This window comes from Candoia aspera, chromosome 13, assembly GCF_035149785.1.
Source record: "Candoia aspera isolate rCanAsp1 chromosome 13, rCanAsp1.hap2, whole genome shotgun sequence".
In the NCBI taxonomy this organism is placed as follows: domain Eukaryota; kingdom Metazoa; phylum Chordata; class Lepidosauria; order Squamata; family Boidae; genus Candoia; species Candoia aspera.
In genome coordinates, this window is record NC_086165.1 from 17,040,555 (window position 1) to 17,059,258 (window position 18,704).

Below are 18,704 nucleotides of genomic sequence, written 5' to 3' on the forward strand. Positions count from 1 at the left end.
TGGCCTTGGGTTCAGGACAAATGAAAAGAAATGCTTTTTCATGGAATACCTAATTAATATATTAAATATTATATGTAACATAATATGTACTGCCTCGTGTGGCGCAGAGTGGTAGGCGGCAGTATCACAACTGAAACTCTCCGCATGACCCAAATTCAATCCCAGCAGAAGCTGGATTCTCTCTTGGGTAGCTGGCTCAGGTCGACTCAGCCTTCCATCCTTCCAAGGTTGGTAAAATGCGCACCCAGCTTGCTTGCTGGGGAAGTTGACGTCTGGGGAAGGCAATGGCAAACCACCCTGCTCTATAGTCTGCCAAGAAAACATCGCGAAAGTGGCACCTCCGCGAAGGGTCAGACATGACTCAGTGCTTGCACAGGGGAGCTTTCACACAACATAATATGTATGGAACCATGAGTGATAATGACACCCATCACCATTAATGCTTTTGTTAAATAAGCAGAACAATACACAGAAGTCCCAACCAATGAGTTAACTTATTAGGTAAGGCAAGAGTCTCACGCTGTGGGTCACGAGTCCTTGAAGGGCTGTCAATTTGGGGCATCTTGCATTGGAAAAGCAGGGTTGCGGTTAGAACGAATTCTTGCTCTGCTTGGACAAGCTAGTAGCTGGCTCATCCAAGGAAAGCGGAGGGGAGAGCCTGGAGGACCGTCTGACAAGGCTCCAGCTTTGCACGCATAATGCTGGTGGTGGACAAATGCTAAGTTGGCTTGCTGTCACTTCTTGATCCTGCTCTCCCTGGACAAGCAGGGTTGCCCACGCAAAGCCTGAATTCCAACGGGCCCTAGTTTGGGTTACGTGAACCTCATAGCAGGTGCACCCGAAGCACAATCAGCATCTGAGCTTGCTCCCGCTCTGCCTGGACAAGCCCACAGCTAGCTTGAACAAGCAAAGACTGGAGCAAGTTCTGATGGGACTCCTGCTTTGAGGAGCAAGCGATGTGGCATGTGCATGCCAAGCTTGGAGCCTTGTCAACACTGGCTTCTGGTCTGTCTACACAAGTCGACAGCAGAGTCAGGGTTTTTCTACAGTTGCTGTAATGAGCCAAAACAAGTAAGAATTGAGAGCCGCTAACCCCAAAACACAACCCAGATTTCAGGAACAATGAAGGATCATCCTGCCCCTTAAGAAACATTGTTTAAAATTGGTTGTTTCATAGTTTATTTCCAATAAAAGGTTTTATTCTGGAATAATGCAAGATACTTTCATTGCTAGACTTGATATATAAATTAACCTTTGATTATTACAAGCGGTATAGTCAATTTTTTTTGTATGTTTGAATGCACAGGTGTGTGTATGCATAAGAATATTTTAAAAGGTCAGGGGATTTTTGCATAATTGATCCCAAACAATCTGGTACCATTAGGTCTTGGTTTGTGAAACATCAATGAACACCTCTTTGCCACTGCAGTGGGCAGAGCCGCTGCCAAGAAAATGGTCAGATAAAAGAAACCTGAGTCGGGGCCAGAACTGTAACCTAAGAAAGCGTCTCAGACAAGACCCTCCCTAGTTCTCATGAAGATAAAGGGAGGGAAGGGGGAAGCGCATTCAGACTTGCAAGATTCTGTTACAATAGCTCTATAAGAAAGTAGTATTAGCCTGCTTGACTTTGGTTTCCTACTCTTGTCCACCTTGAAGGGCTGATAACCACTTTGGTTGGATTCACACAACAAACAAGACTTGGCCAAATGGAGCCGAACAATTTGTAGTTCAGTGTGTTGTGTGAACCAGGCTTTTCTGGTTACTTGGTTTATTTGTTTGGATAGAGCATGCTAAGTGAACAAAGCATCCCTGTTTGGCTCACATAGGTTTAGGGTCAAGCAAGTTGTCTGAACTCGGCTTTTCCTCACTAGCAATTGCAGAACAAAAACCATCTAGTTAATATTTATTGTTTGATGGTCCGGTTGAAAGGCTAATCAATAAAGTAAATATAGTGAGGAATTCCCATTGCACACGTGAGGAGAATACAAATCACTGAGTAATATAGGCTATAAACAAACTGCCGGATCATCACAAATTCTTCCTAGAATCCCAGTTCCAGATATTCACATCTGCCTTGCTCAACATCATCCTCTCCCCATCTGCAAATGTCCAGAACCATAAAGGGTACTGAATGCATCCAGATGAAGTTTGGCTGATTTTAGTGAACCGGCCGAAAGTTCCTCCACGGTGTCCAAGATTCAGCTCCCTCCCTTCCAGAAGTCGGAAGCTGAGAGATGTTAGGGATGGGGGGCAGTTTCTTAATCCTGGCCAGTGCAACCCTGGAGACCACCAAGACAGATGGAGCCAAGGTGGCTTAGGCTATTCTCAGAAGCTGTTCTTCTTGTTCTGCGTGACCTACTGGGAACATGAAGGAAACTGGCAGGTCTGGAAGAGGAACACCCACTGGAGGGGGCAAGAACCAAGTCACAGCTGGGTCAGGATGCATCAGGTTTTCTGAGCATGACTAAAGCACGCCAGGAAGCGAAGGAGACAGCAGTCTTGACTTACTGCTGCTCAGGGGTTTGGAGAGTTGGAAGTCAAACATATCAGGAAGGCAATAGGTTTGGGGAAGGCGGTTATGCCCAGTGACCTGGAAGTAGGTTCCACTGAACACAATAAGCCTTTGTGTTCACCGCTGAAAGTCCTGCCTGATTCACTAATACAGGGAATAAATCCTGACTCTGGAGGCTGGGCATCCCAACACTGCATTTTCATCCCTGTAGTTTATACAAACTTTTGTAAAAGAGGGAGCAATGCAGAGAATCTCCCAGAAGGCTTCCCAATGCCATGGGGAAGCTCGGCAAGGCTCATGAAAGACACACAGGACAGAGGTGCACAGCGTGTGGCTTGCAAGCCGCCTGCCTCCCCCAAAGCGTGGAGTGCAGTGCTGAGATTTCCAAAAGTCCTTCTCCAACCCTTTTAGTGAGATGGAAAAAGGAAAAGTGTCAAGTATAGGATGGGAGAGGCCTTGCACTGTTTAGAGTTAATGCTAATTGTTTTAGTGTAAATGAAATAAAACCAGATTTACTTTTAGTCCTGGCCTCATCCATGTCTTTTTCAAAGAGCAAATGTAGCCTTTAGCATGGAAAAAACATACACATCCTAATGGGGGAGGGGGGAGTGTCAACTGTGTGCCCTCCCCCTCCCCAGCAGCAAACATTAATTTTCTCTCGTGGGTAGCAGCAAAACACCCCAGGGAAGAAAGAAAATTGCAGACCTGATGCCAAGCTTTTTGCAATCAGTCAGGATCTAATTTATGTGCAGGCTCCATCTGGCACATGTGTGAAACGGCTTCCATGGAAAGAGGCTCAGCCTTGGAGAGAAGGGTGGAGGTGGGGTGAAGGAAGGGTGGGGTAGGGGTGATAAAACATGACAGAGCCATGAAGCGACCCATGTGGCTGTGAAGGGAAGGGGGATGTCAGCTGTCACCTTCCCCAAAGGAAATCTGGCTGGTACTGAAAGGTATATGGCAAGAAAGCATCAGCAGAGAAGGGGAAATGTCACACGTTTCCCTACCCCATCCCAGTACGAACTCCAAGGGTCTGGTGAAGGTCCTTGAAAATGCTTCAAGCAGTTTTGGATAGGTACAGCAAGAAACACTGCAGGACATGCTTATGGATGGCTTCCTATGCAGAACCAAATGATGGAGCAGGAAATGGTAGATGGAGACAGGTACTGGCCAGCTCCAAGAAGCACATTGTGAATAGCCCCACTGCAGGTCGCGGGAGGCACATTATTCCACAACTAATGCTCTTAAATTAAAAATGCTTACAATACAGGGAGGGACAAATCATGCAAGTAAAATTATTTGGAGTAAACTAGAATACACACAGGTCTGAATATATTTCTCATAAGAATTCTGCCCCTAGTCAATTTCAGAACCAATAGGTATCCCATTGAGTTAATTCCATAATCTATTCTGCTCAGTTTCACCAAGTGAGTAGAAAACTCAGTGCTTAGTACTTCATTATTTGAATAACAAACATACTCCCAATGATTATTTTTTCTAGTCAGGTACAGTATGTGCCGTTGACCATTCAGGATGACCACTCATCATTCAGGATGACCATTCAAGATTAAATCTTCCATTTTCAGCTCCTGTTTCTGGAATCCCCCCTTCACTGAAGTGGAAGAAACCTTCCATTGGTGCTAATGGAATTTCTAAATGGGAAAAAATGCAGTGGAAAAGAATCTTGCTAGCTTAATGCCTGTTTTGAAATAGGTGCAGGACCTGACTGCCTGAGGGATGGTCTCTCCTTCTTGCTATGAATTTGCTTGAACATCTGGATCAGCAGGAGAGGCTGTTTTGAAGCTGTAGAAGGACTTCTTCTATGTGGCTTCCAAGCTATGAAATACACTTCCTGTAGAAGTATTGGTTCACACTGCCAGGATTTAGGAAACTGGCAAAAGCTCATCTCTTTCACTAAACTCTACTTTCTTAAATGATTTTTAATTTAACTGATGCTAATGAGAGTCTAGTGGTCAAGGTGCTGGACTAGGAGCAGGGAAACCTGAATTCTAGTCCTGCCTTGGGCACAAAACAGCTGGGAGACCTTGGGCAGGTCAATCCCCTTCAGTTCTAGGAAGAAGGAAAGATCAAACCACTTCCTAGAAAACTGCATAGCCTTGTCTGTGTAGTCACCAGGAGTCAAGGCAGATTCAAAGGTGTGCGTGCACACACACACACACACACACTTTTACAGAACATGTGCTAAGGAAGAAAAGAACAGAGGAGCTAAATCATGGTTTTCGATGAGAAGGGTAGTGGCTATCCATCTGGAAGATTCCCTGTGTCAGGAAACACTGCTTCCTTTTCACTTCCTAGATGCCTTGCAGATGCTTCTGGGCAAGACATCCTTAATGCTTCTACCAAAAGATGGAAAGGAAAAAAACAGAGGAGAAGAAGGAAAGCCAGATGTTACAGGATGTACAAAACTTGATTCACAAGAGGAAGATCGACGCTCTTTCTGCAGCAGCTGTCCAAGATGAATGAGAGGCTGGGACATCTGCTCTCTCACAACTTGGCTATCAAGGCCAGACTGGTTAAGGCCCTCACAGCAAGCAAATACAACACACGCTGGACTGTTTAATGTTTCTGCCCCTGTTGCTAAAGGCACAATCAGCAAGCTGGAGAAATCTTGCACTAGCTTGTGTGCAATAATGCTGGCAAACAGAACGAACAGGGGAAGGAGGTCCTTTTGAGGGTCACAGCGAGCTCTGCAAAGGGTGCAAACCAGGGTGGGGGAACAGGGCAGAGAGAGAAGCAGGGAAAGAAGATAGCCCCTTTCATGGAAAAGAAGCCGATTCACACACTGATGCTTCCTTCAACCAGGGACGAGCAAGCTTTGGATGAGCAAATGCTGCCTGTAATGTTTGGAAGGAACCAAAAGCCGTATCACAAGTGGGGACAGGGGTGAGTTTGGGAGGGGGTTGTTCTTTACCCAGACAGATGGCCAGCCTAGTCCCCATCCTGGCAGATTTTGAAAATCTAAGCAGCGCTTGAGTAATACTTGGATGGGAGACCACTAGGACATCCCAGGGCAGGCGGCTAGACTGGGAAGCTGAAAAAGGCTGTAAGAAAGCAATGGCTAATGACACCATTGTATAGTTGCCAAGAAAATTACGCCGCCATATCTTGAAGTCATTAGGAGATGGGCACAGTTCACAGGAGACTTTATTATAGCAATATTAAGGCTTGCATTGCAACCTTCCTTGTTCTCACCTGGAATAGTGAGAAATTCTGCTGTCAGTTTTCAGCAATGATGGTTCTTCCTGCAAGGGCCGCAAGAGTAAAACTAGGGGGGCAAGATTACACCCTCAGCGTGCAGGTAATGGAGGCAATGGAGGTACTCAGAGGCTTGGCCCAAAAGCCCCAAGTCAGCAGAGGAAGAGGAAAAGGCAGCCTATAAGAGCCCAGAATACCTCCCCCAAAGGCTGGTCTTTATCAGGACAGAGAAATGAAAAGTCTTCTTTGACAGTAAAACAAGAGAATGGCATTTGTATCAGAGGATGCTTCTGCACAGCGCATCAGTCCAGCTGCCTTGGGCAGGTGAGCCAAGTTAGACGTCGGAGGGTTGGATAAAGGGGGTCACACAAGTCTGGATGGATGCAGAGAGTAAGTGGGCTGTTTTCAAACCCTATGCTGCACTTGGTCAATTAAAAGATTTAGTGGCTGGTGGCTGCATTCAAACAACATGCTGGCCTTAGTGTTATTTTGAGGCTTAGCTCCAAAAGCTTAGCAAACAGAGCCAGTTTGATTAGTTTATGGTTTCAGTGTATTGTGCAAACCGAGAAAATGGGTTATTCCAACCACCAGGTTACATATGTTGTGTGAACCCACCCAAGAGTGGCTCATAGCTAAAACTCTTTTCCCCACCCTCTAGATCAGTGTTTCTCAACCTTGGCATGTTTATGGCTGACTGGGGAATTCTGGGAGTTGAAATCCACACATCTTAAACTTGCCAAGGTTGAGAAACACCGATCTAGATGTACTGGAACTGCAACACCCCAAATTTCCAAGCAACAGGACAAAGTCGTATCTGGGAAGCTGTGATTGTTCTTGTATGAATCTGCATTCCAGTGTCAATTGTCTAGCAGAGTTGCTGCTGTTTCTGCCTGTATGAATTCTCAGTAAGACATTAGTTTGCACAACTGCATCTAGTGTGCCAGCTATGCCTGTTCCTGAGCCAGTTGAAACGGGCAACATGTCTTAGTTACATTATGGCTAGACCATTGCAAAGCATTCCAAATGGAGCCATCCCTGAAGGGTTTCTGGAAGCTTTACCTGGTGCAAAATGAGGACGTGGGGTTATTACTAAATGCATGACATCAGGAGCATATTATACCCATGCTCAAAGGTGCACATTGGTTATCAGTTGGTTTCTGGGCATGATTTAGACCGATAAGGAACAAAACGATCTCAGAAGTACATTGGAAGCTGGAACATTGTTTCTGGTGCAACATATTCTTAACCCAGTTCATTCAAGGAGAAATCACTTCCCCCCAATTAAAAAAAAAAAAAAAGGATTTAGGATTTGTGAGTCTCCAAGGAGCGAAGGGGGAGGGGCTCATAAGATGCAAATTTATGGAGCAAAGCAAATGACACCTGAGCCCTCCACCAAGGCTCAGAATTGCTTTTTGGCAGGATTAATGAATGAAACCCACTTAATTACCATTTTGTAAGTACAATCTCCCAGCAAGGAATGAAAAATCGATATTAAGAGCCTGCCTTTGCGCTTACATGCTTGGCTTTTGCTACCTGCTGTTGCGATAAATGCATTCCAGTAACACGGACCCTTTAACGCAATTTATTCTGAGCTTGCACATTGCGTCCCCCAAAATACGCACATTCATGTGCACACACACACGCACACTCAAGAGCTCCGGATGCACACAACAGAGCCCAGAGGCAGAGGAACAAGGAGCCTTCATTGGGACTGTTTCCTTGCTACGTTTTCTTGACCCTCCTGCTCTGAGTGTGTTACATTAGCAGCCAACCCCCCTGGGCAGGACATTGCAAGATCACAAGCAGCCTTCCCACCCTCAGACCTCCCTGCCTCCCCCCAACAACCAAAATGTGCTGTTCAATTGTGATTTTTTAATGTGACAGAAGGGAAAAAGGTTCAAATATTTGGGAGCAATCACACTAACTCTATTTCATTAAACAGCTTCCATCCTGATTATGCAATTAATTGTAAATGTAATTGAAATCAAAATTAGCTTTCTCCTGGCTCTGTCTCCTCTTTTGTTCTGTTAACTCCCCCCACCCCCACACACCCCCACACACCCCATCCTCCATTTGTTGGCGTGCTGCTCCTGGCAGGCCACTCAAAAGCTAAACTGAGAACAGGCTGGCAGGAGAGAAAAAGCTGAGAGGGTGAAAAGGCTGGGGGTGTTAATCTTCCAGCATCTGTAAGTCTGGGTAGCTGAGATGATTGCAATGTTTCGTTTGGGACCTATCGTTGCGAGGAAGGGATTGCACAAACAATTTACAACCAGCTTTGGGTGTGATCCCTGAGCCCCTCCAGAAGCTGATGCCAGATTTGCACACTTTTAATGTAACCAAAGTGAGAAATTTATGTTTATATTTCAGTAATAGATTTTTGTCCCACCTTCACCTACTTTTTGTCCTGGCCACACCCACTCTGGCCTCAGCCCCACCCACTTTTGACAGGGTGTTCCTACCACACCTCTTGAAAGCTAAATTTCAAGGACCCCATGCTTCATAATGTGGTGTATCCCTGCCATAAATTATACTAAGATTACTAGTCTCATGTTGAAAGTGGTGGGGTGGGAGTCAAGGGAGATGGAGAGGAGACACTCTCCCACCAGATGTTTTCCAGACAGGACTGCAGCTCCCAACATCCCCAGCCAGCATGGCACCTGGCTAAGAATCAAGATGGTGGGGAAATGTTGGCATTGTGGCGCCAACCCATCTGGGGGGCATCAGGTTGGGGAAGACTTTAGTGGTAAGATTCAAACCAGGAATTTCTCATGTTCAGCCCCTGAACTGCAAAATTTGAAGAAATGCAGATTTCAAGCGATAACTATTCTAACAATAACCCAAAATGGGAAAACAGATCCAAAGTACACCCATTTCTCCCCATTCCTCTTCTCTTGCCACCATACCCTGCAAAGTTCCTGCAGCTGCAGAGCTGTGAAAACCAATGGATTAGCAGAGTCCACAGATCTTCTGCATGACATGTGGCAGAGGCATGTCCTGGGGAAGTGTCAAAAAAGTCAAAATGGCTGCAATGGAAGACCGGCCCTGCTTTTTACACCACTCATAAAAAATGGGGCAGGGCTTTGATTGCACAGATTCAACTGCTATTGTGACTTTTTTGATACACATACACACACACCCTGCAGACATCCCTGTAATTACAGATAAAGTAAAAAAGGCAGCATACGAATCAGTCTGGGACTGCATTGGAAGCGAGGAGAGTGCAAGACGGAGAAATATGGAGAGGCACAGTGAACAGGGTTGATGTAAAACAGATTTAGTCAATTTCCCTTTCTTTATAATTTTCTCCTGCCTCCCCTTTCTTTTGCTGACAGCTTCTACCCTTTGCATAACATTGCTGACCCTGAAAAGGAATGCCCCGCTAGGTTTGTCTGTAATAATTATGAGGAAATCTCCGGCGGGGACTTTGGCAAACCCCGTGGCCAGCTGGGGGAACCCGTTAGCCCTGATCTTGTCCTTTTCTGGAAGGGATCTGTTTCCAGAAAAATGGTCCCTGAGATAATACTGCAATCCATTAGCAGACAGTTAAGCCTGGGGCGGTGGGGGCTAATAGTATTTTTTGTCCCCATTAACAAAAATAAAACCCTTTAAGGACATAGGGAATACTTGGTGGGTTTCTTATCACGGAAACCACTTCGGTTGTATCCATAAGAGAGAAGACCTGCAGCACAGGCATCCAACAGAAGCCACAGTGATGTCACATGCATCATGATGTCCTTATGCAAATGACACAAATTGTGTCATTTGCATCATTTCTGGAGTGACATCAGGTCAAGCATGGCATCACTTGCCCTGGTGCGCATGAGCATGGACAGGGGAGCAAGAGGGAAGAATGACATCATGTGCACCATGATATCATCATGTGTAATGGTATGTGGGAAAGACCTTGGGAGACAGGGTGAAGAGATACTGCCAAGGGAACGGTCAGATAAGAGACAACAGAGCCCATAGCTGGATAGGGGGCAGGGCAAGAGGCTCAGAAGGGACCCTCCCTAGTTTCTCCGGCGGTAAAGGAGATGGGGGGGGGGGAGAATTGTGAGCAGCGGTTGCAAGTCGTTTTTTTCAACACTATCATAAGTCTGAACCATCACTAAATGAATGGTGATTAAGTGAGAACTACCTGTACTTGGAAAATCAGTCTGTTATTAGTATCAGTCTGTTATTATAACTTCCTGCATCATTAATTATGCTATAGGTTGATTAATGTTTTTGGAAGAAAGGGAGTTTTGCAGCTTTAAGTTAATGGTATCCATTATTTCTGGACTAAAAGTCCAGATTCCTCCAAAGGTTGCAGGACTGTAAAGGTCCTGGCTCTGGACCCCTGAATCCCATAACCCCTGGTGGATGAAGGAAAGGCACTAGCAAATGCTCAGAGGCACTGTAATTAAGGGGCATGTGGCCACATACCCCGCAGAGGGCAAATTTTTCAGTGGCATCTTCTCTAGTCATCTGTCTCCAGGGGGTCGTCCAGAAAGTCAAGATGGTGGTTGCAGTTGACACTCTACACCTTAAAACAACAACAACAACAACAACAGTGTGGCTTCAGTCACATCTTTGCAGCCACCATCTTGACTTTTTGGACCATACTTTGCAGACATCCCAGTCTGCCTCCGAGAAATTTCCATAGGCAGGGAATTCTGAATCATTCTCACTCATTTTTACTTTTTGCTCATGCTCACAGACCTCTGTTCATATACTTAAGCCTGTTACCTTTCATGAGGGGATTCCATAACCTAGAGATTTATAGCTTGGCCTCTGCTATTTCCCCTGCATTGTTCTGTATTATTTCCATAGAAACCAAGCCCCCTGAGTGGTAATTTTCGCACTAGGCTCAATCTACCCTGCTATTTCCATGATACAAACACTGCATTCTTCTAGCACAGGAAAACTAGGCCTGTTTAGGCTCTGCTGAAAAACAAGGGTGCCCCTCCCTGGTGAGGTAAGAGGGCTGTGTTCAGAGACAACCAGCCACAAGACCACAATGATCTCCATCAGCACGGAGTGCAGATCCATCTGGACAACATTGGTAGGAAAGACAAGTGCAAGTTAAAGCATGAGCTTATCCTGGAAGAGCACAGTCCCCCCGTTCTGTCTCTGGAGGACTTAATAAAGGGCTGCTGAAGAACCGGGCACAGGGAATTCTGGAGTGGTATTGCCCCATTTCCAGAGAGGGTCAGTTTGGAGAAGTCTGCTTCAAGCTTTGGCCACGGTTAACTGGAGCAGCAGTTCTCAGATACCTGGGCATCCTGATGTTCAAACTTTCCACCTTTGGGAAGTCTTTACCCTCAACCTCTGAAATGAGGAAGTCTTGGACATATTCCAGAGAACTCTTGAATATCATTAGGGAGTCTTTCTAGTACTCAGTATGATACATTTGTTAGAGAGTCAGACCAGAAGACTTGGGTTCATATCCACTTAGAACCTTGAAAACAATGGAGGGATTTCAGGCCAACCATTCTCCCTCAATCTAACCTACCTCACAGGGTGAAGGAGGTTTTTTGGGGCGGGGAGGGGTTGTGGTTTTTTTTTTTTTTTTGGGTCTACTGCCTTTAGCTCCTGTGGGCAAGCAGGATCTAACTTAAGGTGGAGAAGGAGGCCCTGCTCACATACCCAGTCACATTTGCAACCCAGACTTATCAATACATGAGCAACGTAAGCCAAGATTCCTCTTATTTCATCCTTCTGCCAACTAGCACAAGACCCAGTGTGGTGCAGTGATGAAGTTGTTGGACTAGGAGAGGGGAGACCCAGGCACTAGTCCTCCATCAGGCCCAAAAGCTCCAGCATTCTCTTTGGACCAGTCATTTTCAGCCCAATCTACCTCACAAGGTTGTTCCTGGGGGGAAACTGGGAGGAGGGAACACTAGAGCCCCTGAACAAAGAGGTGGGTTTTAACTCTAACAAATAAATTGTAATAATATGTACTTTCTTCTTCTTTATGATCATCACTGTTGACTAGTAGGAACCAAAGAAGAGCCCTGAGTTTGAATGAAGTCAAGCCACGTGGTATGTCCAGAAACATGGACATGAGGACAAGTCCAGAAGCACAAAAGGTATGACTTGGAGGGGCCCTTTCCCATTACCTGGGGGCCAGACTGGGTAGTCAAAAGTCCATTCTGGAAAAAGGCAATGGCAAGCCACTTCCATGTTGCTGCCAAGGAAACTGCCTAGATGTGTCCCAGAAGTTTGCAGGAACTGACCCTGACTTTACCTTGACTTCTGGTAGATCCAGGTCTGACCACCTAAGCCCACTTCTCCCAGTCCCTCGGTTGGACTTCCTGCTCCCTGAAGAGAGTTTTACCTGTTGTTGTTCTTCAGCTTAATGTGCTCAGTCGGCTCCAAAATCTGCCCATTCTTCAACCACGTGATCTGCGGAGAAGGCTCTCCTTGGGCTAAGCAGGTAAAGATGGCGCTGGTCCCCACCGGCCTGGCAATCGATTGCGGATGCTGCACAAATTCTGCAGGAGCTGAAAAAGGAAACAAAATGCAAGGGGAAACAATGTTACATGCACCTTCCTTGACTTCGGCAGAGCAACTGAAACAAATGTAATCCAGGAGAATGGTTTTCCTTCACAGTGAAATGAACAGGAGCTTCCAGCCCAGGAACACTAAAATAAATACTGTATTCAAAGAGATGCTTTCCTCTGGTCCCAACTGGGGTGGAGGAACAATTAACAGAGACAAGACAAGAGTCTTCTCCAGACCCTCCCTAAATGTAGAACCCTCTGCCACAAGAAGAACAGCATTGGTACCTTCTCTGGAGATACTTTGCTAACTGCTTAAGCTTCCTAAGTTATACGTATGTTCCACAGTTATATGTCCCACAGCCTGAGTAAATTTTACATGATGTAATAGGTTATCTACAGTATCTTCCTGCCTTTATTATTTAACATCTCTCTCTGTTGCATATTTTCTGTCTTTTGCACTTGTTTTTGTTGTTGCTGAAATGATTTGAATTCTGTATTGGTTTTAACCCCTCCAAATCCTGCAGCAAGATTGACTATGGAATACATCACAAACAGCTCTTGTGCAAGCTGAAATTCAAGCTAAAGCAAAGAAACAAAGCCAACTATTCTCCACAATAAGATCAGTTTCAAGGAGAACATCAGGAATCACTTTGAAGTCCTGGACCTCATTGATAGGGTACCAAAGGAACCGTACAATATTGTTACTGGTGAATGTGGAAAGAATGATACCTGTCTATCAAAAGGGCAAGTTATCCATCCGTCCACCCATCCACCCACCCATCCATCCATCCAATGTATACCTTACACAAATGCCAGACTGTCTGGTTATAAATGTGTAACAAAATAAATACATGAATTTAAAAGGGCATTGACTGCAATTCCCATCAACTTCAAACAGCCTGACATAGATGGAAGATGAAGACCAATGCTCTTAGAATATGGTAGTTGTCAACCCAAGCAGGATTTTGAAAAAGCAGGGCCCATCAGGATAAAGAAAGAAGGAAAAGGAAAAGAAGTGCACAGATTTTTCTCCTCTCCAGTTGGTGATGATGCATTGCAGCTTCATGTTGCTTCTAGAGGAAAGATTGCCTCCAGCATCAGAGATCAGAAAGGAGGGAACCAGAAGGTGTTTCTGAGCACCCAGAGTTGTGCTGCTTTAGGGGAAACCCTTAGTAGCACATTCCGTCACAAGAAGAAACATAACCCTTGCTCTGCATTGTTACAAAGGCAAATGGATGAGAGGAATCAGGCCCTACTTGTAGTTACAACGTAAAGTCACATCCACAAGCCACAGGGCAAAGTTTTGCCTCATCAGAGAAGTCAATCTGGGGAAAATGTTTATTGCTCCTGGAGCCAAGTAATTTCTTCCCTGAAAGGATGCTTGGCTTCAATTCAGTCACTCAGTTGATATCACGGCATGGCCATGAATTCAAGACTTGTGCTCTAGAGCTGAATGCAAAAAATTTCAAGCTTTGCAGTGCCTGCACAAAACTAATGATTTCACGGGGTTAGGGTTGGCCAAGAAATAAATCTTTTCACTTAGTTTTAATATATTACACATCTCAGAACTTCTCAAATGTTGCAGTATCACAGCTGGCCGTAGTGGGCTTGTGCAGGCAAAATGGGGAAGAAAGAAGCCCTCTATCAGAAGTTCAGAACTTTGGTGGCTGTTCGTTCCCTCTGGAACTGCAGGCTGCCCACCTGAAGGGCCAGCTGTTGGGGAGTGGAGTGGAAGAGGTCCATCATCACCCACTGTCCTCGCTTAGCAGTTTCTTGAATACAAGCACTCGTCATTCTATAACCTGAAATGCTTTGTCCAGTTTTGGTCACCACAATACAAAAAAGGATGTTGAGGAACTGGAAAGAATGCAGGGAAGAGCAGTGAAGATGGTGAGGGAGGCTAAATTTTATGGAGAACTGTTGAAGGACCTGGGGATGTTCAGTCTCAAGAAGAGAGGACTAAGGGGAGACATGATAGCAATCTTCCTGGACCTAAAGGGCTGACACAGGGGAAAGAGTATGGATTTCTTCTCTGTAATATCTGAGGCCAGGACAGGAACCAACAGATGGAAGTCTTACAGAGGGAGATACAAACTTGAAATAAGGAGGAATTTCCTGATGTGAGAGCTCTTCAGCAGTGGAACGACCTATCTCCTGGTTTTCAAGCAAAGATTTCAAGCAAAGGTTGGACTAGGAGACCTCCACAGTCTCTTCCAACCCTATGATTCTATTCTGTGTGATACAGAATGCTCTTGGCCTAATTCAACAAGGTGCCTTCACATGTTCTTAAAGAAACAGCTTATACCTTGGTTAGGTTCACCTAACATGCTTAGCCTGGTTAGTGAATTTTTGCACAATACATTGAGCCCTAAACAAACCAAGTAGCCTGGATTCACACAACATGCTAAGCCACAAAACCAACCAAGATGAACCCTAACCAGGCTTAGCACATGTGCATGCAGCCACTGGATCCATTACAAATTGATGGTGTGAATACAGTGACTGAGTTCTTTCCTGCCCTGCCAATCATATTCCATCTTCAAGAAAGCATCTTTTTCTAAACGAATTCTTACATTGCAGTTAACCATTATAGTATGCTTACCGTGGTCACTGAATCAGCTTGCTTCCTAGATTCACTGTTTGCAATGTATGTATGTATGTATGTATGTATGTATGTATGTATGTATGTATATTCTATTCAATTGTGTCTGATCCTTGGAGACTACCTGGACAAGCCCCTGTGGTTTTCTTGGCAAGATTTTTCAGAAGTGATTTGCCATTGCCTTCTTCCTAGGGCTGAGAGAAAGTGACTGGCCCAAGGTCACCCAGTTGGCTTTGTGCCTAAGGCAGGACTAGAACTCATGGTCTCCTGGTTTCCAGCCTGATATTGCATAATATACTGAACCATAAACTAGCCAAAGAGACTCAGTTTGCATAACTGCCAAACCCACAAAAATCTAACCATGGTTAACACTTACCAAGCTTAGCAAATTGTGCACTTTCAGTGGTTTGTGTTTTCACTGCTCCCATTACTTTTGTTGTGTGAATGAGGCCACCCTGATGCATTCCATAGACATCTCCCACCACAGTGCAAGAAAACCATGGCAGGGCACTCCATATGGATAAGCAAAGAGGGGTGAATGATGGAAGGAAGGTAAATAGAAGGCCTTTCAGAATTGAGCAGCTCCTTGGCAACTCTGGGACAGCTGAGGAGCTCCTGATGCTTGCTGGGGCACTGAAGTCTTTTATTCTGAAGGGGACGGTGGAGACATGGAATGCAAACAGCAGCTATTGAACACTGAAAGGCATGAGTACCTCTTCAGGGACATTTGAAATCAATGCATCAATCATGTTTCTGAAACACCAAACAGTACTCTGTCAGCCGGTGGGGGGAAGAGGAGGAGGCCAATGGATGCCTTGCATTGGACTCCTGGATCTGGTTTGCAAAACTCCAGATGACCACTAAAGGGCACCCAATTCTGAAACTAGTGTTTCAAAAACAAGAAAAACTCAAATCTCACCCACTCTCCAAATCCAGAGAAGCTCATGCAACTTGATGGTGCCTGATGACTGTAACTAAGATCTTGATTTGACACGATGTGGTCTCAAGTCACTTTGTATGTCCCCAGTTCACTGTCCATTGCTCCCCGGGCCCCAAACACCCCCACCACAAAAAAGTTATCCATAGTCTAGCTGTTTTCTGGAAGACAGTGAAGATGCAACTCTTCCAGATAGTGCACCATCCTGTACCAGATGTCATATTGACAATTGTGTATTGTAACTGCCATTTTGGGCTCTTTTAAAGAAATTGCATTGTCCTATATTAATCTTGTGGTGAGGGACATTTTTATCAAACTGTGGATATTTTTTTGTTTTTCTATATTGTTCGAGCTGCTGCCCGCCTAGAAGATCCCGCAACATACAAACTTAAATCAGGTGGAGGAGGCATGTTTGACTGTATTTAAAAGAGGAAAAGGAAGAACATGGTGAGTCAGAGAATGGATGGCACCACTAGGTTTTTCCCCCTTGCTTATTTTCCAACAAGCCCATTCCAATCACTTCCTGCTAGATCCCTTCCAGCCGCCTCTTTCCGACATGACACAGTAAGCAATGCTTCACCCAACACCTTTCCAAGATGCCATCTGCAGCCACCTGACAGCATGCAAGCTGAGAAAAGCCATCTTTTAACGCTGTGCTGATGGCTCCACATCAGCACACAGCTACAGGGATAACTTACTATGAATGTTTGGGGAAGAAGAATGGAGGAGGACATCTGAATGTAGGGACCACACGCTGGATTATGATAAGAATGTAGGAAGAGCTGTGCTGGATGAGGCTCATCTGGGCCTCAGGGGCTGATCAGCAGGGCATAACAGCAATAGCAGTCTTCCTTATTCAGTTCCCCAGTATACTGCCTCCAATACTGGAGCAATATATAGCTATCATGAGCACTGGACATCTTCTCCACCTCCTTCTTAAAGTCATTTAAGTTGGGTCTCACTCTGTTCACACCACCTCAGGTTAGGGAAAGGCCCAGTTGCTCATTCCCATCCCATGCTGCTTAGGGCTAATGTTACTTTGCTTGTTTGTAGCACAGCATTTTGCATCAACCCAGTTTATGTGTTTAACCTATGGCTCAAGGGATTGTGCTGATTCACCCAGAAAAGAGGCAAATTCAGTATGAAGCCGTAGTGCATCACCAATGTTTACAAACCATTTAAAAAGCACACCACACATTTAAAGAACTGTAATACACTTTTCTAGTGCTACAATCCTTTTTTGGGTACAGCATCTGGAAAGTTTGCCATATTCCAGATTTTGTTGCAGCACAGATGGGGGTGGGGGGGGAGGATTAGGATGCTGATGATTTTTTTTATTCCTCTCCCAATGATCAACCATATTACATTTGTCTCTGTTCTAGGAGAAGCAGCCCTTTCAAGTCATAGCGCAAGGAGATGAGAATGGAAACAGGGCTGTCCGTGGGGAGTAGGGGGAGGCGGTGTCAAAAAAAGTCAAGATGGCTGCTATTTTTACACGCATCGCAGGGGGCGGTGCTTTGATTGCACAGTTGAAGCCGTCATTTTACTTTTTTTGACTCCTCCTGCAGATGATTCTGGTAGCGCTGAACTGGATTGGCCATTCTAAAGAGATCCCCCTAGTTTCAAAAGGTATTTTCAGATCCTCTTTTCGGTTCCTTTTTTACATCCACACTACATGATTTCAGGGTGTCTGTAAAATTGTTCCCTTATTCCTCTTCAAGTTTTTAGTCCAGACAGTTTTTGTGCACATTAAAAAAATCAGTCCCAATGCAGATCCTTTGAGAAAAAGACTGTTTAGATGGCGTTCTTCCCTTTTGTTACAAGTACAAAGTTGAATTTGGTGAGGGTTTTTTTTTTGGTACAAAGAAATCAATGCAGATAAATGTACTTAAAGAACGTAATTCATTGTCCTGCTCTTCTAGCAAAAAACTGTAGGTTCAAAGGAATGTATATTTTGGAACACAGACCTTCACTTGTGCTCACGTTGTACTTAATGCATTAGAACACTTTCTCACAGCCATTCCCTATGTATTTTGTAACAGCACCCAAAATACTTTATTTAAACATACTTTCAGGCTCAGAAAGATGGGGGCCCCTAGTTTGTTCTGACTGAGACCTGCCATCCATGTTTCAGAAAAGCATCCAAAAGCATCTCTAAAAAAATCTTCTGAGTGCCTTCCCTAAGACAAAGAATTCAGTGCATACCATCACTTTTGAGTCAATCTCAACTCTTGATGACATCATGGACACATCCATGTAGGGTTTTTTTACAACATTAATGCTACGCTTCCCTCCCTCCCTCCCTCCCTCCCTCCCTCCCTCCCTCCCTCCTTCCTTCCTTCCTTCCTTCCTTCCTTCCTTCCTTCCTTCCTTCCTTCCTTCCTTCCTTCCTTCCCCCCCTCCTCTCAATTTAGTCTACCACTGTGGGATTTCCTGGTGTCCTCACATCTAAGTCTTAACCAGGCTTGGAAAACCCTGCTTAACTTCCGAGTCCAGACAAGGTTGTCAAGCAGAGCATGAGAAAGCTTCAGACCTGTTTCTTTGTGACACACTTTGGGAGAGTGTGAGGAAGTGGAGGAACTCCAGACATAAACTGATGGGAGAGAAGTTTGTCAGTATCTAATCTCATAAATGGCAACTCAGTCCAGGTTGCAGAAAGATCTAGCAAAAGGAGCTTCAAAACTTTCCGAAATACTCCACCTTAATGAACTCACTAATAAAGGAGGGTTGGCGGTTCTATCACGGTTTCCAAGATTTCTGAACATCGTAGGAGGAGCGGCGTGTTAGTCTAGGGTGGCAAAAAAAATCAGGCACCTGGTAGCACCTGTTCAGACCAACCCATGTTATTCCAAAGCAGAAGCTTTCTTCAGCTGCATCTCACTTCACCAGATTCTTTAATTCTTGCATTAACGCTCCCAACTGAAGCCCATGTGATCTGTTGTGCTTGGCCATCAG

General features: G+C 45.0%; 1 protein-coding gene across 1 annotated transcript in view; it reads right to left on the reverse strand.

Moving 5' to 3' along the window:
- IGDCC3 (immunoglobulin superfamily DCC subclass member 3) overlaps positions 1 to 18,704 on the reverse strand; it is a 94,383-nt gene that overhangs the window by 15,047 nt on the left and 60,632 nt on the right. The window contains 1 exon segment of the mRNA XM_063314238.1: positions 12,045 to 12,210. Coding sequence (XP_063170308.1) covers positions 12,045 to 12,210 — 166 coding nt within the window.